This window comes from Thrips palmi, unplaced genomic scaffold (assembly GCF_012932325.1).
Source record: "Thrips palmi isolate BJ-2018 unplaced genomic scaffold, TpBJ-2018v1 HiC_scaffold_17, whole genome shotgun sequence".
Lineage (NCBI taxonomy): Eukaryota > Metazoa > Arthropoda > Insecta > Thysanoptera > Thripidae > Thrips > Thrips palmi.
The window spans coordinates 2,464,611-2,486,999 of NW_023144626.1; the positions used below are offsets into that span (position 1 = coordinate 2,464,611).

A 22,389-nucleotide genomic window follows, 5' to 3' on the forward strand; every position below is an offset into this window, starting at 1 on the left:
CAAAGGGCTGCTGGTGTCTGCATATTACGTTCCTTCCCACGGGTAAAGTGTGTGTCCCCGTAGGAAGGTTTCGCAATCAGAGCTACATGAATGCACGCCGCTCCCCCAACCCCCTCCCCGTCGCTTTTCAGCCCCGTGCTATTGGCTCTTATGCGCGGTGCTGCCGCCATGCCTGCCACCATGCCTGCCACCATGCCTGCCCCGCTTGTTGACGTAGGGCGGCCTGGCCTTTGAAACCATTCAGACGACAACCCAGGTAGGCCCCGCCACATGACCCCCCGTGCCGTCGGTTTGAAGGGAACGGGTTGGTGTGGTCGCTGGGGGACGGGGTGAGGGGTCAGTCGATAACTATGGTCGCACATACGTGTCTCCCAACCTCGCTGGTTAAGCAATCATCCAAAAGGGGAACGTGTGATGCATGCACCAGACATGCCGGGTCGGTGTAACCGTTTCCCCGCAAGCGTGCACGCACTCACACTGGCAGGTTCCCAGAAGGCATAGCGTGTCAACTGCAAGATCCATTTACGCGGAAGGGGAAACATTGGATGATATTTGGGGTACCGTCTACGTCTTCTACGTCTTCCTCATTTGATCCCGGAGGTCTCATGATTTGAGTGGCCTCTCTTTTGCGAACCATAATAGCAGGACTTCTCCGTAGTAGTCCTGCAATATTGAATGTGTGTTGCGAGACAGTCCACACATACATACAAACATACACACACACATCCTCAAACACACACACACATCCAAACACACACACCCGCGCGCCACAGGACGTGCCTCCACCCTTTAATCCAGTGCTGTTCCTTTATCGTTGGAACGTCGATCGTTAAGGCCGGCACGGTGCTCTACATACTTATTCAGGCCCCGTCCGCACCCCACCCCTCCAACCCCACCCTTCCCAGTAAGACGCCGCTGCAGGTTTCCATTTCCCGTTTCTTTTTACTCCGTTCCCTGCGAATCGGATTGTACGTCTTTCTTGGTCCGCTGGTGTGCCTGGCGTCTCCGTGGATGCCGCCAACGCCCGCCGCGCAGCCACAGCCACTCGCTATGTCGACCGACCTACCGGCTCGAAGGCATGCTGGGACTTCTAGACCAACATGTCAAGTTTTTTTTTTGGGGGGGAAACAGCCCGTCGGCGCAATTCGTAATCTCATTCCAAAACGATCAAAGTTTTCCATTCTTGCGCTGCTTTTTAGGAACTTTGTTAAAATAGTGTTGGTATCCTGCTGGCTTCCAACCAGATTCTGCTGCATTATCCATCCCGTGTGGCTGCGCTGTGTGCATTGCACAACAAGTGTCCCCGGATTTCAATGCGCCCCGCTGCTTCCCGTGACAATCGACGAACTGCGCGCGGCGGCAGCTGCAGCAGGCTCACTCCGAACCGTGCAGTTTCGTCGCTGTGCGTCCTCTCTCGCACTCACGGGGCGTTCCGTCGGTTTGCGAGTCGGACCAAGGCCCTGTTCGGATTCAGCCGCGCTGCCTATTGTGGCAGAGTAAATCATCTGATTCCCCTCCCCGCGCGTCGTATTAGACAGTTGGTTGTAAACTACACGCCGTGCCGTAACTAACTTGGTCGGCGAGTATGTAGCCCGACGGCTGTGCCTCAAAACACGGCCTGCCTGGCAGTGCCTGCAGCCTGGAGCTTTGCGCCTCGGCCGGGACGGCCGGGACGGGGCCAGTTAGCGCAAGAATCCAAACTGTGTGATGTGGTTTAGCTTCTCTCCTGCGCACGCTGCGCACCGCGCCTTTGGTTTGTACCTCGCTGTTTCCCTGCGTCGGCGTCTCTCTCCGCCAAAGACGTTCCTCTGGGACGAGCTCGCCGTGACAGATGACGGCGGATGGGAACGTGGAAAGACGTCATCACGGCGGTGGTTGTATTTCTTAAAGATTGGAAACCATTTTTGGTGAAGGTTGAGGGACGCGAATGGCCTCTGTGCGAGCTTCTACGTCACTCCCGCAGAGAGGCTGCGGCACTGTCATGGCGCTGCCACGAGCCGACAGAGGGAAAAGAAGCTGCCTTCAGGAAAGAGGTGAGCAGGGCAAGGAAGAGAGAGTGCGGGGAGAAGGGATCCGGGTATGAAGCAGAAAAGCGGGGGTTCCTCGGGGACACCGGGGACACAGGGGGACACAGGTCGCTGTCCAGGCGCGCCAACAGGTGCCGCCTTTTAGAAGCTAATTATTCGAGCGGGCAGAAAGAAGTCCGCCTGCGTTGGTTCGCGTAGTTCCAACCCGGCCGTGTCGCTGGCCACCCACGGTCCCGTTCCCAGGACGCGCCGAAAGCCTCTCCATTTTGTGGGCGGGGACAGGGGGACAGGGGACGGGCCAAAGTGCCGCACGCACTCTGCCCCCGCGGCAGCCCTGTGGCACAGTGACTACCAACCGCGAGAAACATTTCTTGTGCTCCCGCGCAGCGCGGCCTTGGACCGACTGGGTGACCTGCGGGAGAGGTCTTCGCACAACCCGCGGCACCTTAGGCCCAACCTATAGCCAAAGGCCAAACCCATAGCCAGGGCCCAACCCATAGCCAGGGCCCAACCCCGGTCCGGTGCCTCCACTCTCCGCTTCCTGGCTCGACGAGATGGAAACGTTTAATTATGGAAAGATTGTTGCTGTCAGACTACGGCAAAGTAGTCAGACTACGAGCTTATCCACTTTTCCGTGTTCCGTCGCTGCATCGCTGGACGAGGCCGAGTGGTGGCGGCGGAGTACGCCATGTAGATTGGACGACGGCACGGCCCCAATCGGAGGCAGCCCGACTCCACCCCGTCAACGGCAGCTACTCGGACTGTTTGCCTTCGACCACTCCACCTCTGTACCTTGCCACCTCCACCCACTCCCCTCTGCCTCGCTGTACCAAAGCGCCTCTCCCTCTCTCTCTTGGAAATGGCTTGCAGAGGCGCACGGTGTCTCGATACAGCCCTGCGCCCGGCCCTGCCCGCCACCCGTCACAACGGCAGCAGTATTCATCTCAAGCTGCAATCGACTGCCAACCGGAAAAAAATCAGACATGGGGCCGAAAAGGGTGGGAGCCATGTGTCCTACTTCCGTGTCACCCACGTCGCGTGAGCTGCAGTCCGCTTCTGAGCGGCGTCGCTCTGCCTCGCTCATTCAGCATGAAAGGCAGAGGGCGCCTCAGGAGTGCGAGAGGGACAGAGTGACGAAAGCACTGTGCAGCGTGCCGCTGACCACCTAGTCACAACTCGCGGATATTGCGTGGGAAGGGGAGTGCTTTTTTTCCATACCTGTGCGAGCGAGAGGCGAGGCCCTCTCCCTCTGATTTCAAGACGAACCCCCCTCTTTCCTGTTCCTTCCCCTGCGGCCCCCTTCCACGGTATTTTCCCGCAAAGCGCTCCCCGCCGCCCGCGGCCCTGGCCAGCATACGCTGGTCGATATCTTTACAACTCGAGCGTCAACTCTAGGAAAGCGGAAAGGCAACTTTGGAGTGCGCCGCCGCGGGGCCGCCGCGGGACGCCTCGCGGACGGATTCCGAAGAGCCGTTTCGTGTCTCTGTCGCACTCACGGGCCGCGGCGTCCTCGCCCTCACTCGGCTGGGCGAGCATGCGGCGGCCACGTGTTGAGGAGCAAAGGGACTTAGCAGGGTCGCCCCAGGGTCTGACGGCCCTCCCCGCCACGATAAAGGGCGTTTACAAACCGCGGGACCAATTTAGCGGCGTCCTATGCATGGCGGAAAGTTCGGCCCTGCTGAGCAATTATCCCCAAGGTGCTCCGTCTCTACCGCACCCTAGCGGGCAGCACCATGCGGCACCATGAGTGCGGGTGAGACAGCGAAGTAACTTCGGAGTGGGCCTGCTGTCACCGTGTTACGTGTTTCGTGGACGAGTGCGCCGCCAGCTGCCGAGACGTGCGTGTGAAATTAATTAACTGTTCCACCGCAGCACTGCGAGCGCTGCGAGCGTTGCTCAAAGGTGAAAGTCTTTACTGTGAATATGAGGCGCTAGCAAGGCCCCACCAAGGTTCGCCCCCTCCCGAGTTTGCTGGCAGCGAAAGTGTGAACGCTGCCGGGGCCGCAGGGGCTGGAGCGGCCGGGGGCAACGGTGCGGCCCTCACTGCGACATTTGGTGTGCCAGCTGCGAGCAACAGCGTTGGAAAGGGGGCACCCTGTTGTGCAGCGCGGCCGACGAAGAGGGGGCCGCTCTGTACATCACCCGCCACTTTTCCTGTTGTGCCGTGGAGCAGAAGAAGTCCACGCAAGTGGTCAATGGCGTGATGCAGTGAGTTCGCTTCTTTTTCGGCCCCTTTGGGCCGTTTGACCCTCCTGGTGGTGTTTGCAAAAGTGCACTGGAAAATAACGCGCGAGTCATGAAATTTGTTTCAGCGCGCGCAGTGTGGCCGGCGATGCACCATGTTAACACTGTACATTCGAGTTGAATCGTGTCAGTTTTCGGACTCGAAGTGTAGTCTTGCTTGGATACCTAAAAAGCGTATCATCCAGATTTCTTTTCCAGCTTGGCCGTAGTGCGCGCGGAAAGGTCCGAAAAATCGCCATACTCCGATCGCCACCTTTCAGAAACACTTACGACGGTGTGGGCGCGTGTGCGCTCGTGTGCGCCGGTGGCCGTGAAGGTGGTCGACCCGGTCGGACTGGCCATAGGGCGGGACGGCCATAGGGCCGCAAAGGCAGGCAAAGGCAGCCAAGGGCAGTCGGGGCCAAGAGGGTCGTAAGTGCGGCCACGCGGAAAGCATTGTAATGGGCAGCGCTGTAGTCTCGTTCCGAACGCTCTCTCTCTTTCTCTCCCTTGCGGCGTGCCGTGTGCGTGCGAGAGAGCGCACTGGAGATCTGCCGCCGATGGAGGGCGGTGGTTGCGGGCCAGCCGCCTTGGCGTCGCCACGCCACGCAGTGCAGAGAGCAGTCCGGTGAAGCTCGGCACATGAATTCGTTTGGCCCTGCTGGCCTCTCCGGCCTTCCCATTCGGACCCTCCCCCAGTCCGCCCCGCAACACTGTCGATCTGACACGCTGGGCCTCACCGCGCCTGACTGCACTGACCATCTCCTCAAGGCTCCCTTTTTGTGGCGGGAGAGAATTTAGGCATATTGTACATACAAAATTATTCGAAGCACCATTTTTTCACAGGTCTCCCAAATATGATGCATCGTTGACCTGAAACAGTATGATTGTCCGCATATGTCTGTTTCGTCTCCCCTGGCATGTTGTGCATCAGAATCACGGATCCTCCTTTTGTGTATGCAAACGCCTTTCGACTCCCCCTGCCTCCTCACTGGGCAAAAAGAGGAGAGGGGGAGGGGGACGCATACATAGACACGGACTCCGTCTGCTCGCCAAACTTTCCCAACTCCCGATGCATCGCCGCGAATGTGTGCCAGCGCGACAAACTGACCCTCGACCCCAGCGGGGCGGCCCGGTCCGGCCCGGTCCGGCCCCCCGTCGAGAGTAAACGGATTGCGAGGGGGGGGAGTGGCGCTGTGTGCCGAGCGGCAGTAGTGGTGGTTCAAGTGGGTGTTCGGCGGACCTGCAGCGCGTGTGGAGAGCGAGTGGGGTCTACCGTTGTCTACCGGCCGATCCAATGACGGTATGGAACTGGGTCGGCAAAGAAGTGACCGCCGTCGGCCGTCACACGGATGGGCTGGTTGGTCTGATCGAGGACAAAGCCAGAACTGGAGTGAGAATGGAAGGGGATGATGGTGACTGGGTGGTCATGTTTGAACGACTAACGACTCATTTAGCCGGCAGAGTCTGGCCTTGTCATTAGTCTGCTTTATTTGCTGTTCAGACCGCGCATAAAAATGTTTTATTTTTACCGTGCTTGAATCGATTCTCATTTGATGCGCCCGAGAGCGGGCAGCGTGTCCGGCCAGAGTAGAGAAGTCGTGTCAAAAAAGCTGTCTCGGACACGCCACGAGCCAGAGTGCTTACTCCGGTCGCAACACGCGGGGATGTGTCATGCCTTTTGATTGGCAGCCCAGCGGTCGCGTGTCTCCGGGCGGGGCCGGAGGCGCCGGCAGGCACTCGACACACGAGGGTGCATGGCTACCCGGCGGGAATACCGAATAATGAGGGGAAACGGGCAGTATCATTTGCGGGCAGTAGGGGGAAGGGGGATATCATCTCAAGTGAAAAGAGGGACGATCCGAATTGAGGCTGGTGGGGATGGCGGCGCTGGCGGCGCTGGCAGGGCTGGCAGCCCGGGCCGAGTCGGTTAGGTGGAACGATGGATCCGACGCTTTCTTGCCGACGGAATCAGCAGTTCAGTCAGTTCCCTCAGTAGTTGCGGTTTCGACGGCACCCCGCCCGAGGCCCGAGGCAGTGGAGCGGCAGGCGGGGCGGGGTGCGGCGGCGGGCGCTTTCAAATAATGAAGCTTTGGAAGCATTCAGTTGATAGGAAGCGTGCAACTTGGAAGAGGGTTCTCTCTCTCCCTCCCCCGCCCGGATACGCCCTTTCTCTCATCGCCAATTGCGCTACAAAGTCTACTTTGCCCTGCTTCCATGACGGAGCCCTCGGGGGGAACGGACGCGCTGGGCCGGAGCCGACGAGTTGGCCAAACGACGTCCCAACTATGGCGGCCGAAATTATGAGCAGCTCTATTGGTGTGTGTGTGTGTGTGTGTGTGTGTGTGTGTGTGTGTGTGTGTGTGTGTGCGCGCGCGCGCGCGCGTGTGCGTGCGGTTGGTTAGTTGGCTGGTTCGCTGGTCGACTGCTCCACCGCGTCTTCCAGCGTCACCGTCACGGGTCGAGGTCGATCCGAGTTGCAATCGGCACAGCCAATGGCGCGGGGAAGAGACAGACGACGGTCGATGGGAGGGCTACCACGTCGCTCAGCGGGGCCACGTGGGGCCACGGGGCGTGTGTGGGGCAGTGGTGCCCTGGTGATGGCATTCCAGTGTCTAATGCAATATACCTTGTGGAGCGCATAGTGTCAGGGGACTGTCCAAAGCCGTCACACGGAGTGTCAGAGGCGGAAAACGAGGACCCCGTGATTGACATTTATCATAAAATAATTATATCAGTCAAATCTCTGCTCGCTGCATTCTATCTCGCCTCGCAAGAGAGAACCCGCTGCGCTTTTTGCCGCTGTCCAAACTTGACAAACATTTATTTTATTTCTTACGGAGACTATTGAACGCTTTCACGAAGTATTTTGAGCACATTACCACAATTTACGAACTAATATTCTTCCAAATGTGCTTTGCCTATGTTGAAGGTATTCGGTAGGGTTTCCTTCCTGTCTCGTCGGCCTCGCCCGGGTCGCTCAAGGTCAACGATGTGTCGGTGTGCGTGCGCGGAGCCCGTATTCGAACCATCGCCCCGCGTGTCCCTGCGTCGCCCCGGACACGGATGTAACAAAGTGTGGCTCCCTCAGCGTCGCGCGCACCGCGGCGGTCCCTCCCCCCGGAAGGCCGCTGGGAGGCCCCCCACACGGCCACGCCCGGCGTGCCCGGCACGCCCAGCACGCCCATGTCGTCGACGAAGCGAAAAGAGCGTTGCAAATCTTCCTGGCGGCAGTTACCGCCGAGTTAATCCCCGAGTCCTTATCGTGGCTGGAGAGGGCAGGAAATACCCCGCGAGGCGAGCGAAGCGACCCGCCGCCCGCCAGCCAGCCAGACCATGCAGACAGCCAGCACCGCAAGCACCGCGTTTTGTGGCGGGGGCGCCCCTCGGCTGTCACCACGGCCACCCGAGCTGCAGCCAGGGTTCAATAAAACACAATTTAAATCAGTTCAAGGAAGGAAAAAAAATCATGCATGCGCGAAAAATGATTCTAACGCTTTACTTTTTCCCTGTTTTGTCGGAGATTCGGAAATACAACAAAATTTCCTTTTCCTCTGACCTGTAGCATAGTAGCATTATTCGGACAAACAGGCGTTGATGACAGAGCTTTGTTGATGGATGATCTGGGGCGGCGGGGCGTGGCGGGGCGTGGCGGGGCGTGGCGTGGCGGGGCGGCCTGCCGGTGGCCTTGTTACGAGGCCTTTCCGCTTCCAGCAGGGATTTCCTCACATCCCGACGTGGCGTACGGTGCGGCGCGGTGCGGCGCGGTGCTGCGCGGTGCGCGGGACATTTGTTTACGTCTCACACCGTTTGCTTCACCATTACGGGGCTGCGGTTGGCGCGGGATTTGGCGGCGGCCCAGCTCGGGCACACGTCCGGGGCGGGGCGCGGTGGGGCGTTCGCCACACCACACACCGCTAACTACCACGGTGCCCGGCCAGGCCCGGCCGTGCCTCCAGGCTGCTGGAGGCTGGCTGGAGGCTCCAGGGCTGGCGGGCTGGGCCGCTGGAGCCCGATAAGGCCGGCAGGTGTCACGCCGTCACGGAGTCACGGCCGCTCCGGGCTGCGGCCGCGTCCGAACCGCTGGAGCTTTCGTCGTTCTGACTCTCTCGCACTCACGGGGCGTTCCGTAGGGGTCCGAGGGAGACAGCGGCCTGCCCGGGGACAGCCTCGCATTGTCGTGGCGTGGCGAGGCGTGGCGGCGGAAGCGGGGATTAGGAAAAGGGCAATGTGGATGTGGTTCTGCCGGCCTGGGCCCGGCCTGGGCCCGGCCTGGGCCCGGCCCGCACGCCCCCGGCACAGCGGAACCACCGTGGGCGTTACCTGTCGTGTGTCCGGGACCAGGCCCTGCTTCGCCCTGCGTGGGCCACGCCGAGGGCTGCCATGGTCGCGTACACTGCGAAAACCTTTGAAAGTACCTCAATCAAGGAACCAACTAAACTTTGTCATACCAGGTTGCACAAAGAACTTTGAGTGTTTTGGCCCACTTGTCGAACGTCAGGCAGTCACACGCTGGTTCTTGGCGGTTTTGCCAGCGCGCCTCGGGGTGCCAAGCCACGACGCGATAACCCCAGTGCATCCCGTCTGTTTGCGGCAGCCTGTCTATCAGTGCGCCTGGCTGCCCCGCCTGCTTGCCTCGCCTCGCTCCCTCGTCTGCGGCAACCTCAGCGCCGGCAGCTCTCCCTCATGTTTGTCTTTGAAGCGCAGTGCGGCCCTGGCAGCCCTGCCCGCCCCGCCGGGCCCGGGCCTTGCTGCAGTGTAGGGGAAGGCGGGGCCAAGGGCGGGGCCGGCCGGGACCAAATTAAGATCCACTTGTCTTTGTGTGTCATGAACCGCGTAATAGGTTGGCTAACTTGCCTGCTGCTCATTTTGCATGAGAGTGCCGCAGAGACAATGTAACGCACGTTGTCTTGGCTGCTGCGCCGGCTGCGCTGCCTGCACTTCGCAGTGAGCCAGCACCACCACCAGCACAGCGGTCGGGCCTTGGGTCGGGCTGCAGGCGGGCGGACGGGAACTGGCCGAAGTGGCGCGCAACTTTGACAGACACCTCCTTGGCCGCAGTGCTCGGCAACTAGGATTAATTGGGCAAGAGCCAGACTTGGCCGGCAGGGGTGGGGGTGTTTTCGTACTTTTTGTCTACCTGCGGGTCGAAAGCACTGCAAATTGGGGACCCATCGGGTGTTTATTTGGGGCGGACAGACGGGACGGACCGAAAAAGAAAAGTGTTTCCTCAGTGCACTTGTCATGCTTGTCTCGACCACAGGCCCCTCACTGCTTGCGTCGGGTCACACCAGCCAGTTGACGTCGTGTGAATCCGGGGCGTCTCGATGCCGTCACTTGGTGCACCGTATCGCCGTCCTCCTCCGGCGGGCTCCCGGAAACACTTCCCCGGAGCTGTATACAGCCCTGGGAGAGCCACGCGGAGTTTCCGGTCATAAACTCGACGGGGTTCTCCTGCAGGCACGGCCTGGAAAACCTCCCGAGATGGCGTACATATGTTGGCAAGAGACACCCTCCCGTCTCGTACTCTCTCTCTCTCTTTTTTTTCTCTCTGTTACACACACACACACACACACAAACACAAACACACACAGAGCAAAATCAACTAAGACGGACCACTTCTTCCAGCGACCCTCTCCGATTTGCCTGATTTTTTGTAGGCTTAATAACTAACTAAAGGAGAGTCTAAAGCCAAAATATTAGGTCCGGCAAAAATTTATTGACCGAGATACGGCCAACTTTAGTTTAACTTTTGGAGAAAAAACACAAATTTGGGTATTTTGGACTAATTTTACACTTTTCATAGTAGAGGGCTAAAATTTGGTCACCTTATGTAAAATTGACCAAGGAACAAGAATATGACCTCAGATTTGACCTCCGACGAATACCTGCTGAGTAAACCCCCCAAAACACCTTCAAAACACCTAAAAAAACAGTTTTTTCTTGGGGTTTCTGGGAAAAATATGTGGACAAAAACTTCTGATGATCTTATCTTGTAGAAAATGACGCGATGAATCGAATGAGACCACGCGCAGATTTTTATGTCAAACCGTTTAGGAGATATAGCGGATCAAAGTATGCAAATTTTGACATTTATTCTTTTAAAAAATGCAGGTTTTGAGCATAGTTTGACGTTATCTGCCTTCTTGGTGTGTGTGGGTGATCGTATCTTGTAGAAAAAGACGTGCTGAATTAAATGAGACCACGCACAGAGTTGTATCTCAAACCGTTTAGGAGATATAGTGGTTTATAGTATGGGCACGGGAGAGCTCCTGTAAACACCCGACAAGGCAGGCCCGCCAAACACGTCTGTTGGGCGGGCGGACTACCGTGCCCATACTTTGAACCGCTATATCTCCTAAACGGTTTGAGATACAACTCAGTGCGTGGTCTCAATCGATTCAGCGCGTCTTTTTCTACAAGATAGGATCACCCACACACACCAAGAAGGCAGATAACGTCAAACTATGCTCAAAACCTCCATTTTTTAAAGAATAAATGGCAAAATTTGCATACTTTGATCCGCTATATCTCCTAAACGGTTTGACATAAAAATCTGCGCGTGGTCTCATTCGATTCATCGCGTCATTTTCTACAAGATAAAATCATCAGAAGTTTTTGTCCACATATTTTTCCCAGAAACCCCAAGAAAAAACTGTTTTTTTTAGGTGTTTTGAAGGTGTTTTGGGGGGTTTACTCAGCAGGTATTCGTCGGAGGTCAAATCTGAGGTCATATTCTTGTTCCTTAGTCAATTTTACATATGGTGACCAAATTTTAGCCCTCTACTATGAAAAGTGTAAAATTAGTCCAAAATACCCAAATTTGTGTTTTTCCTCCAAAAGTTAAACTTAAGTTGGCCATATCTCGGTCAATAAATTTTTGCCGGACCTAATATTTTGGCTTTAGACTCTCCTTTAGTCAGTTATTAAGCCTACAAAAAATCAGGCAAATCGGAGAGGGTCACCGGAAGAAGTGGTCCGTCTTAGTTGATTTTGCTCACAACGACAAAAAGAGGGAAAATAATAGTCGGATGGCTCAAAAGTTATCAAATTTCACCGCGGTGGATACGCGATCCACATTATTTGCAGTTGATTGATTAAGCCAACAGACAAAAAAAAACACCGGAACCGTTTATTGGCTTTGTTTTTCCGCAAAATATTTTGGTGGTGTGGTCTGAGGCATGGTGTCGGTTTTAGAATGGTCTGATCACATACCAGTGCTGTTTCGTTACAAAAATAACTGAAATTAAAAATGTGGCGTGTTTTGCTTGAAGCGGACTCACTGTGAGTTTGCGATGATAGGCATCTCTAGCGGGAAGAGTATGTGTCAATCACAATGTGGACGTCACCACTCACCGACGAACTCTCACTGTGCCACTGCCCTATTTCTCGCTCACACACAAACACCAACGCGCCTACACTGCTGACACAACCCCACACGTCCTGTTCTTTTCCACCTTTCCCACACACGCACGCTCTCACAGACACGCGGTCTGTGCAGGAAGGTAGGCAACCGCAAGACAAAAGCGTGGCGGCCCAACGCGCCTGTGCAGGCGCTGCAGTGGGGGAGGGGGGTTTACGATGGAGGGGGCACTTACCGTGGTGGGGGCGCTTACAGCGGTGGGAGCGCTTACAGCGGTGGGGGCGCCGCTTGCAACGATGGGAGGGCTTACAGCGGTGGGAGCGCATACAGCGGTGGGGGTGCTTACAGCGGTGGGGGTGCTTACAGTGGTATGGGGGCGCTTACAGTGGTGGGGGCGCTTACAGCGGTGGGGGCGCTTACAGCGGCAAATGCCCAGCCGGCTCGGACTGGGGCCGTGATATATACGCCACCTTCCGGAAGACAGAGAAGAATTATTTACACATCCCGAATTAGAGGCCCACACAAATTTGCCGCAGCTGTTCTATGCGTTAAATCAATTGCGAACGCGTGCTCTTTGCTTTCGGACGTATTCATCCGCCTGCTGAATCGAGTGCTAATAGCGGACAAACGGCGCCGCAGGAACGCAGTGTGCAGGAAATTTTTTTTTTTTGTAAAAAAAAAAGAGAGAAAGGGAAGGAAAAACATCGGGACAAAAAAGAGAAAGTAAAATTAAAATAAAAGTGGTCCCTGCGTGCGCACGCTGCGCACGCTGCGCACCGTCGCTCTGAGGTCGGCACCAGTGGGATATACCAGTGGGCTACACACGGGCAGGAAACGCCAGACGCAAGGTTTCCTTCCGCACTGACGGAGCAATAGCGGCAAGCTTGCTTATTTCTCATTAATTATACCAGCGGCGGAGGGGAGGGGAATCCCTCCTTGTTTCACCGCTAGCGTGTGATAGCCCTTCAGTTCGCACCGTGCGTGCGGCTAGGCACGGCAGTCCTGTGGCGTAGACGTCCATTATTTTGTCTTTTCCACGAATGATTTTGTTGAGTGGGGTCAAAATTGACGCCGCTGATATGCAAAAAAAAATTCTGCTCCAAAAATAAACGAAACGAAACTAAAAAAAAATCGACCTTTAAAAAATCCTGGTCCTTTTAAGATGAGGCGCTTTTTATGGCGGATCTGAGGGTGCGCAAAGCAGGGGACACGCTTGGAGCGCGCTTGGACACCCACTGTATGCGAGGCTAGTGGGCGTTTTGGCGTTTTCCGCGTTGCGTGCCGCACTGCGGCACATCAAAGACCTTCCCTTCCCGTGGGCCGTGGCTGGGCTGCCTGCCGGCGCCCTGTGTGTGCTTTCGGTTCGGCCCGGAATAATTATTGGTCCTGCGCGGCAACCCGAGCCGAAGCAAGCCGAAGCGGCGTGGCGCTGACGCTCGCTGACGGTCGCTGACGGCACGCGCGCTAACTCGCCGCTTTTAAATTCCGCCTATTGTTGCCCCGTGCGCTCACACGCCCTGTTTGCCCCGAATCGGGGGCGTCATCAAGTCCGCCCCGTGTGTACACTCTCAAATTGGATTGTTTCTGTCTCAGAATTTTCTCGATTTTGCTGTTTCTTTTCGATTTTCTTCTTGAGAAAGATTACGTATACAAGCCCCACTAGTGACCTGATGGCTGATCACCCGCATGGGGGTCAGCAGTCTCATTCCCAGCGGAGCGTGTCTCTCTCTGTCGCACCCACGGGGTGGCCCGCACGGGTGCGACAGAGACAGAGCGACTCGGCAGACGGGGCGTGGCTCGCGTCGCGCCGCGTCGCGCCTCCAGTGGCCGTTCGCCCGGCGTACATGTTTACAACGAGCTTCGTCGCAATCCCCGAGTGGCCGGCGCGTTAGTCGGCCCATTTCGCGTTGCCTGCCGCGGCGTGCCGCCACACTGTCTGCCGTGTCGCACTGAGCATGGCTGCGCCCCGAGCGGAACACCGAGGGCCCGGGTACGTCGCGGAAAAATATCGAAGCGTTTGACAACACGGTTTGACATTTTCCTTTGCCGAACTGCGCTCTAAATCGGCAGGCGGCGCTTGCCTGAATGAATCCAAACGTTCATGGAAACAAATAAAAAATTGTGCATGCCATCACATTGCAAGACTTCAAAGTCAATTTAACTAAAGCTTTAAAATGAAAGGATCCGCTGTCACCAGCAGGTTTTGTTTTGGTCCGAGACGTGCTGGAGCATCTTGTGCGCAGTGTCCATACACGAAAAAGCAAAACGTCTACAAGACGTTCGCTGCATCATCCAGTCTTACTTTTTCTCCGTTTTTTCTCTCCCTCTCTTATTTTCTCGAGCGTTCCGGGATCATTCCTTCCCTTGCTGCGCCTTGCTGCGCCTTGCTGCGCCTTGCTGGCGCTCTGGCCTCTGAGATTACGCCCGTCCGGGCATCGACTGCCCCGGGCCCGGCCCGGCCAGGCCAGGCCCACTGCACCGCCGCCTCTTGTATGAGGAAATGCAGCCGCTTCTCGGCTCGCCGCGCCGCGCCACGCCACGCCACGCCTTGCCAGCTCAGCTGCCCGCCGGCCATAAGTCTTTATTCGTGTTGTCGCCGAGCCGTGTACCGGCCCCGCCTTTTTTGCAAAACGCTGCACCATTTCACCCTTGCTGCCCTCTGCCCTCCGGGGAATCGTGTGTCTCTCCGGCTCCCCCTTTCATATATCCCACCGACAGGGATAAGCGTTGAAATTCAAGTTTGAGTGAAATATGACTCGACGTCCACACTTTTCCTTTCTTTCGGCAGGACCGACCGGCGGGCGGGGTGGGGCGGTGCGCGCGGGCGTTCGGGGTCTGGTCCGTAAGATAAGCTTTTCATTGCGTCCGGCCAGCCCGCCCGCCAGCCGCCGCGCGCAGCCTCAGCCTGCCCGCCCAGCCCGCCCGGCCCACACGCCTCTCCGTCGAACTGTGCAAACACATATTGTTTCCCCAGTGCCGTGGCCAAGTGCCTGGGCCGGCAGACTGATTCCGCGCTGTTTTTCGTCGCTCCGTCTCTGTCGCTCCAGCACGGAACGTCCCATGAGTGCGAGAGAGACAGAGAGGCGATGTTCGGAATCGCCCTGCAGCCCCCGTGTGTGATTTTTGGGACTGGCCAAGCGGCTCTCCGTATGGCACAGCCGCACATGGCGAGGGGGCGTGGCGTGGCGGGGCGCGGCCGGGCCGGGCGGGGCGGGGCGGGGTGGGGCGGGGCGGGGCGGGGCGGGGCAGTGCGCCGGGCAGGCGTTGTCCGCGCCGCGTTTCCTGGACGTAACGAGGCGTGCGGCTACCACACAACGCCCCGCGCCCCGCCCCGCCCCGCCCCGCCCCGCCACGCCCCGCCACGCTCTGCGCCGCCTCAGAGCACTGCAACGTTGTCATGTCGGTGGCGCGACAGCCGACGGCCCGGCCGACGGCCCGGTCCCCGAAGCCAAAACACTTTCCCGAAGCGCAATTTCAAATTAATGACGCGCTTTTCGCTTTCGGTCCCCTTTCAGCGGGGCCGCCACTGTTTGTGACTGGAAAATTCGCGTGCCCTTTTAATTAATCCAGGGGGCGCACTGCGCAGCGGCGCCACCGTGCCGCGCCGTGTTGCCGGTGTTGCCGGCTGCCTCCAGAGCCCGGCCCCGCGGCCCCGCGGCCCCGGCCGGCCAGACCCTCCCAAATGGAAGTGAAGGGCCCGCCACTTCGGGAGGTAGACAGAAAGCGAGGGCCGCGTAACACTGCGTAAAGCCCGAGTGTCAACCGAGCGGGCGGAAGCGACAGGGACTTTAATTGCGCCGTGTCTGTGTGCTGCAGGTTCGACGTGCGCGGCCGGCCCTACAAGGAGGCCCAGGTGTGGTCCGACCCCGCCTGGCTGGGGCCGCGCGCGCACTTCTCGACGGCGCACGCCGTGGAGGGCGTCGCACCGCCGCGCCTGCCCAACACGCCGTACCGCACCGCCGAGCTCTCCATCGACCGCGTGCAGCTGTCCGACGAGGCCGTGTACCGCTGCCGCGTCGACTTCAAGACGTCGCGCAGCAAGAACTACCAGGTCAACCTCACCGTCATCGGTGAGTACCCTCGCTTCGCCGCCACGCCGCCTGCAAGGCCACGGGTAGCCTGTTCCGCGCGACACCCGTGTTCGGCGGGCTTGCCTACCCGTCGCTCCACAGGCGCTGAGGCTGAGAAATATCGCCCTGTCGAGACTGCCCCCGAAGAGAGAGGGGGGGGGGGACGCCGCCTGCAGACTGATTCTGAGACTCGTTTTCGTCGCTCTGTCCCCCTCACACTCATGGGGCGGCCTCTACGGGTGCGAGAGAGGCAGAGTGACGAGAGCGACTCTGGGGATCGGTTCGCCGCTTCCCTTTCTCACAGTGCATCTCCGTCTCGGCGAGGGAGAGGTGAAGGCAGCCCAGGCAGCCAAGGCGCGGCCCTCCGGGGCAATTATTTATTACCTTGTAAAAACAAACGGGGTTGTGTTTGTTTGCGAGATTCATTTGGTTTGCGTTTAATTACCAGGAGAGACGCGGCGGCAACACATTGTCTTGTGACCCGCGCTGCACCCCCGCCCCCTCCACCGCCCCCACCACCACACTCGCGACGCCTGTGACATGGGTCGGGCTGCCACTGTTTGTCTGCGGTCGCCATGACCCGCCGCCTCCGCCGCCTCCGCGTCGAGGGCTGCTCCAAGCTCGTTTTACGGCCGTTCGTCCGATTCCCGGCCGCGGGACTGCCCCCTCGGCCGCGCGCTGATTTCGCAGTGGAGCGACGGGCTTGCGCACAGTGGACCAGAAGACCGGTGCAGGCGGCCAAAACTTTCGACGCGTTTTGAGCTCCAGCGTCACTAAATGGGACTCGAATCGAGCGGGCGACCCCACCCATGGATTGCTGTCCGAACGAGGAGTCCATTGGTGGGGTCACACGTTCGGTTCGAGTACCCTTGAGCGACTCTAGAGCCCAAAACGCGTCTTGGCCGCCTCCCCGGTCTTCTGGCCCACTGTGCTGCGCCCGGACGCCCGTCGCGCAGGTCCTGGTGGAGGCCGCGGTGGCGGCGGTGGCCCTGGCGGTCCCCGATGCCGTGTTTCCCACTGCGCTAAACTGGGCGTCGGCGGCGCGTCAGGCGCGGAGAATTTGCGGGTGGGAGCCAGCTTCTAGTTAAGTGAGCGCGGGGGAGCTGTGTGCCAACTTGAAGAGAGGCCCGCGTGTGTGCGTGTGTTTGCCAGTGTGTGTGTGCCTGTGTGTGGGTGCGCGCTTCCCAGGGGATCCCGCGCCACATTGTTGCGAGCGGTTGCTGTGTGGTGGCGCTGCGCGCTGAACGCGCTGACGAGGCCGCAAAGTAGGCACTTTCAGACAAACAAATAACACGAAAAAGGAAGGGGCACTCCAATCGCGCTCGCCGGGACTGCGGGACTGCGAGACTGCGAGACGGCCTCTGCCTGCCGCGGTTGCCTGGCTTGGCTTATTTACCTTTAATTTCGCGCCGGGCCGTGCTATGCTGGCTGTGCTGGCTGTGCTGGCTGTGCTGGCTGTGCTGGCTCTGCGCGCCGGTGTGTGCGTTTTGTGCATCCGGACTGGCCGGGCGGGCCGGGCGGGAAGGGGCGGGCGGGGCGGGGCGACCCCCAGCGCTGTTTGGTCAGTGCCCCTGCGGTGTGTGTAGCCACTCCACCTGGGAAACTAGATTCTTCCGTCCCCCGAGACACCCCTTCCCGCTTCCGGGTCCGTAAACGAAGCTTCTTTCTTTTCCGTTTAATCTGTGTGGTTGGAGTGCCGACTGCTCGTTGTTGACGGCGTCCTGTCTGGCCCTGTCCGGCTAGGTTATTGGAATCACACTGGCGCCATTGTGGCACGGAGCAGCTAGCCAATCGTCCTCCGTGTAGCGTCGAGGGCCTCATCCGAGGGCGAGGCGAGGCCGGGCCAGGCCGGGCGGGGAGGTGTGCCGAGAGGGGGGGGGGGGGGGTTCTCTTTGCTCTGGACCAACAACCAAACGCGCAGAAATCGGGGGAAATGTACGGGCGGGGCGCACTCGTGTGATGTTTTTCTTTTTCGGCCCCACCACAAAAACAGAGTCTTTGGAAACCTCAGCGAAATAAGAAATACCTTTGGCGGAAGACGCGCACAGGGGGCTTCACTTTTCGAGGAAGATTCTCCTCTTCGGCATTGGCTGGGGCGGCTCCCGGCGGTTCCCAGTGCCGCGTGCGCGCAGTGCCAGTTCATAAACATGCTCGTTTTATTCGCGTATGTACAGTGGCGGGGCAGGGCTCCGCTTTCGAGTCCCTTACTGCGTCCCCCTGAAACTTTCACACGCTCTGTTCCAAAACACAAAGAAAGAGAAAAGCTTTTCGTTTGTCGTTCGCGTCCCCAGGAACCACAACGAACGCACTTTCTCGCTCTTTCAGACGGGCACTCCCTCTCCTCTGTTCTCGCTCCCTTTCTCTTCCTCTCGCTCGCACATTCTCGGTGACAGATCCCCTTCTGCCATATTCCAGTGTTTTGGTCCTTGCCTCGCTTTTTCTCCTTGTCTCACACAAGGTGAATGGGTGTGTGTGAATGCGTCTGGCGCACGGCAAAGATTTTCTATTTCCTGAATGTTTGCGGCAGCGCCGCCGGATTTTCCTCGGATTTCAGTTTAACTCCGCATAAGGCATAAGGCGGGGGCGGGGGGTCTGAGCGCGCGCTGGCTGTGCCTCCGTGTGTGTACATGAGAGAGTGTGTGCGTGTGTGAAAAAGAGAGAGATGGAGGTGAGGGGGGGCGGGAGAGAGAGAGAAGGGGGAGAGTGTGTGTGTGTGTGTGTGTGCAGCGAGGCGCGACGCGGCACGAGTTCATCCCTTGGTACCGCCCTTTCCCCCTTTTTCATTCCTTCTTTTGCACGTTAATTAGATCAGCGCATTTCCAGACAAGAAACCCTGGAATTTCGCCTTCTTGAGCTAATTAACTACGCTCCAGGAACCCTGACCCTCGCCCTTTTTTTTCAGCGCACTGCGCTTTCGCCGTGTGAGGCTCGCAAGAGAGAGAGGGAGAGAGAAAGGCCGCTGCAGACTGATTCCGACGAGTCGTTTCGTCGCTCTGTCTCTGTCACTCCCGCGGGGCGGTCTGTAGGTGTGTGAGAGAGATACTGTGACGAAATGGGCAGGCTCCAGACGCTCCAGTGGGGTCGCGAGGGGGTTCGAAAGCTGCAGCGACGCCAGGTGCTTGCCCCAACGACGTCCAGGACGACGTCCAGGACGACGTCCAGGACGACCACGGCGCTCCCAAACGGTCCCGTCTCTCGGGACGTTGTGCAGCTTCCAGCTGGTCTGCGCGGGGCCAGCGCTCCAGCCGACGCTCCAGCCGTCGCTCCAGCCGTCGCTCCCAGCGCCCCAGAAGCAGAGGCGAGACGGGATTGCCTCCAGTGGCCGAATAAGCGCCTTGCATGTATAGCTGGGGGCGAGCTGGAGTGCTGGAGCCCTGTCCCTCTCGCCCGCCCTGCGGGACGGCCCATGAGTGCGAGAGAGACAGAGCGACGCAGCGTGCCGGGGGCGGTGCGGTGAGGGCGTGTCGGCGCATTGCTACACAACCCCATCGCGGCCGAGCGGATCCGAAGAGGGCTTCCGTCTCTCTCGCACGCTCGGGGGAAGTTCCATGAGTGCGACAGAGACGGGGCGAGGAAGAGACTGCCGTCCAGCGTGACTCGACACACCCGTGGCGACGCTCCGTCTCGGGTTCACACCACCCTGTTTGTGATTTTGACGACGAACAAGAAACCGGTTGCGAGTGGAGGCTGCATGAATCCAGGACATGATATTCAAGGACGCCATCACCGCCCAGATGGGACGCGAGGACGTGTCGACAACGTGCCTTTCATGTTCAGGGACACTGGCAATTTTAAATAGTCCGCCATCTTCGGGGAGGCTGGCGACAATCTATTACGGGGCGCCTTTTAAAAACGCCCAGCGGCGCGGCGGAGCGACGCAGGAGAATTAGTTTGGAAGACGAGGAGTGAAAGGGGCGGAGGAGGCCCGGCCTGTCCCTGTCCCATGGTCGTTGTGGAAAACCATTTGGCGCAGTACAGACTCCGTGACATTGTGGATGGGAATAGGCGCGGCCTGGGATTGCGTCACGTACACGGCGTGAACGGCGCCGCGCCGCGCCACGCCACGCCACGCCACGCCACGCCACGCCAGGGGGGAGGGGGAGGAGGGGGCATAAAGAAAGGTACCACGCCCACACCCACACTCATTGTAGTGTGTCCCGTCTTCGGAATATATACGGGAATGCGGGAATCGAGCGCGCGAGCCTCTCTCTCTCTCTCTGCGAGTGTGTGAGTGCGGACGCGGCACGCGCGAAATGCAAAATCAGTTTTGCGGTTTATTCTCGGCGCGACGCGTGGAGGACGTAAGCGCGGCGACGTTCGCAGCGCGACAGCGCGGAGCGCCTTTACGGCGGCCGCGAATGGCTGCGGCCGTGCCGGGCCGTGCCGGGCCGTGCCCTTCCACTCCATGACCCTCCCCTCGCTGCAGCCAGCCGGCCAGACGAACGGACGGACGGACGGACGGACAGGCAGACAGACAGCCCACACAGGAGCAGCGAACAACTTTTTGGCGCGATTCCTCCCGCCTGCTTCCCTGCCTCGCTGCTCTACGTCGTCCTTTGGCGATCTGCGATCCCCTCCTCCTCCTCTCCCCCTCCCCTCCCCTTCCACCCCTCCCCCTCCACCCCTGACTCCCTCTTCCCATCCGAATGATATAGCCGTGGCGGCGGCTGCACTACGGGGCAATCCCTCGAGTAGCGCGGACCCAGGAAGAGCCTATCCACCTTCAGGAATCGGCACGATTGTGTGTGTGTGTGTGTGTGTTTTGTGTTTGAGAGGGAGAACACACACACTGGCAGTGAGGGTATGCAGCGTGACCTGTTCATGCCACTGCCGTGCTGCCGTTGTTGCTACAGCGAGCCAAACTCGTTTCTCGCACTGTTCGCACACACGGCCGAAAGGGAATTTCCATTACCGCGCCCAAAAGAGAGGGGCCGCTGCATTTTGCTGCATTCTGGTTGCATTCTGGCTGCATTCTGGCCGCAGACCGCACGTGAGCGAGTTTTCTGGTGTCGGGTTGGGTGATGCAGCTATGTAAGGCGCGCCCCTCTCCCGAATTTTTCTCTCTTCTTTTTCAATTTGGACGCAGACACAAACGGCGACGAGAGAGTCCTGCCCGGTCTTCACATGTAATTCCTGTCCCCGCCGGCATCCGCTCGCGCACCGCCAACGCCACGCAACGCCGCGCAACGCCCTGCAAGGCGGGGCCAGCGGCAAGCATTTTCATTTTCCTGTGACTTCTCTTTTATCGTCGCCGGTGACCAAGGGATTCGGCGAGCATGCTGTGGTACACACGCGTTTGTAAGTTTTTTGTTTTCATTTTTTTTTTGTATTTGTTAATCGGTGGCGCAGGAAAGCAGCGGACTGGGAGAAAGGGTGGGGAAAGTGTGAATATCACCCATTTTTACACACAACACACACACACACACACGGCGTAGCTGAGCCCCGTTGCACGCGCGGGGGGGGGGGGGGGGGGGCAAACTGCGAACTTTAATTTAGACGGATGCCACGTGGAGGCGCTGCGAGGCGCCGCTAGCGCGCTAGCGGGTCGAATAGTGACTAATGCAGGCCAGGCCTTGCCAGGGCGCGGCAAGGCGCGGCAAGGCGGCCATATGTGACCCTCCTTGCCTTTCCCTTCGCTTCCCGGCGGACGTGCCCTTGCCTCACTACGCAAGGGCGGCAGTCTCGGCGGCAGCAGCGCTCTCGGGAACTTAATCACGCTTCATTTTGATCCGTTCACCCGATTACTCGCCTTCCCTAATTAAAACGTCCCACCGCGAATTTACTGCCGTTCCAGGCGTTCCAGGCCTCAGGCCGCTCCTTGAGCACGCGTCGTTATGGCGGTGGATAACCTTCTCTCTCTCTCTCTCTCTCTCTCTCTCTCTCTCTCTCTCTCTCTCTCTCTCTCTCTCTCTCTCTCTCTCTCTCTCTCTCTCTCTTTTCTCTCTCTCTCTCGGGTAAGTGCGACAGAGATATGGACCGCTCCGCTCAGACTGCGGGTTGGGCCAGGTGAGCTGGCTGATTCCGCATGACGCCGCGAGGCTCTGTCTCTCTCTCTCTCGCACCAACGGAACGCCCCAAGAGTGCGAGAGAAACGGAGCGAACCAGGCCAGGCTGACCCGAGCGGAGCGCGTAAGCAAACGCCAAATCCCACGGATTGTGTGCAGCAAAGACGCGGCTCGCTCCACACCACCCCAGCAAGTGGCTCCGAACAGGGCTTGTCTATCTCTCTCGCGCCCTGAAGGGACAGCCTGGCATGAGAGAGAGAGAGAGAGAGAGAGAGAGAGAGAGAGAGAGAGAGAGAGAGAGAGAGAGAGAGGCCCCCAGTCTGCGACGTGGTAGACGGCCCCGACAAACGCGCGTCAGGCGAAAAGGGCTCAAAAGCTGAGCGGGGAGGTTGGAAGGGCAAACGACGACCGACCCTATATGCTGATTCTTTTTCGACACAAACTTATCCTCCCCTGAGATGAATGCCGTCTTTGCTTCGCATCGCCTAGCCCAGCACGGCGCCCAAACTCTGACAGCAGCGCGGCAGCACGGGGCTGGCGGCTCCTGCTGCACGCACCGGCCGACAAGGGGATCATTTGGACCCACCCTGGTTAAGATGTGCGCGACAGTGTGTGAGAATGTGTGTGGGGGGGGGGGGCGCACAGCGCCGCGTTGTAAATCTGCTGCGCCTGAGGTGCGGCGCTTGGGCCCCGCGTTTAAC

At 58.8% G+C, this 22,389-nt stretch overlaps 1 protein-coding gene across 1 annotated transcript in view; it reads left to right on the forward strand.

The window, feature by feature from the left end:
* LOC117643846 (hemicentin-2-like) overlaps positions 1 to 22,389 on the forward strand; it is a 166,533-nt gene that overhangs the window by 113,130 nt on the left and 31,014 nt on the right. The window contains exon 4 of the mRNA XM_034382963.1: positions 15,430 to 15,683. Coding sequence (XP_034238854.1) covers positions 15,430 to 15,683 — 254 coding nt within the window. The remainder of the gene's footprint in view (positions 1 to 15,429; positions 15,684 to 22,389) is intronic.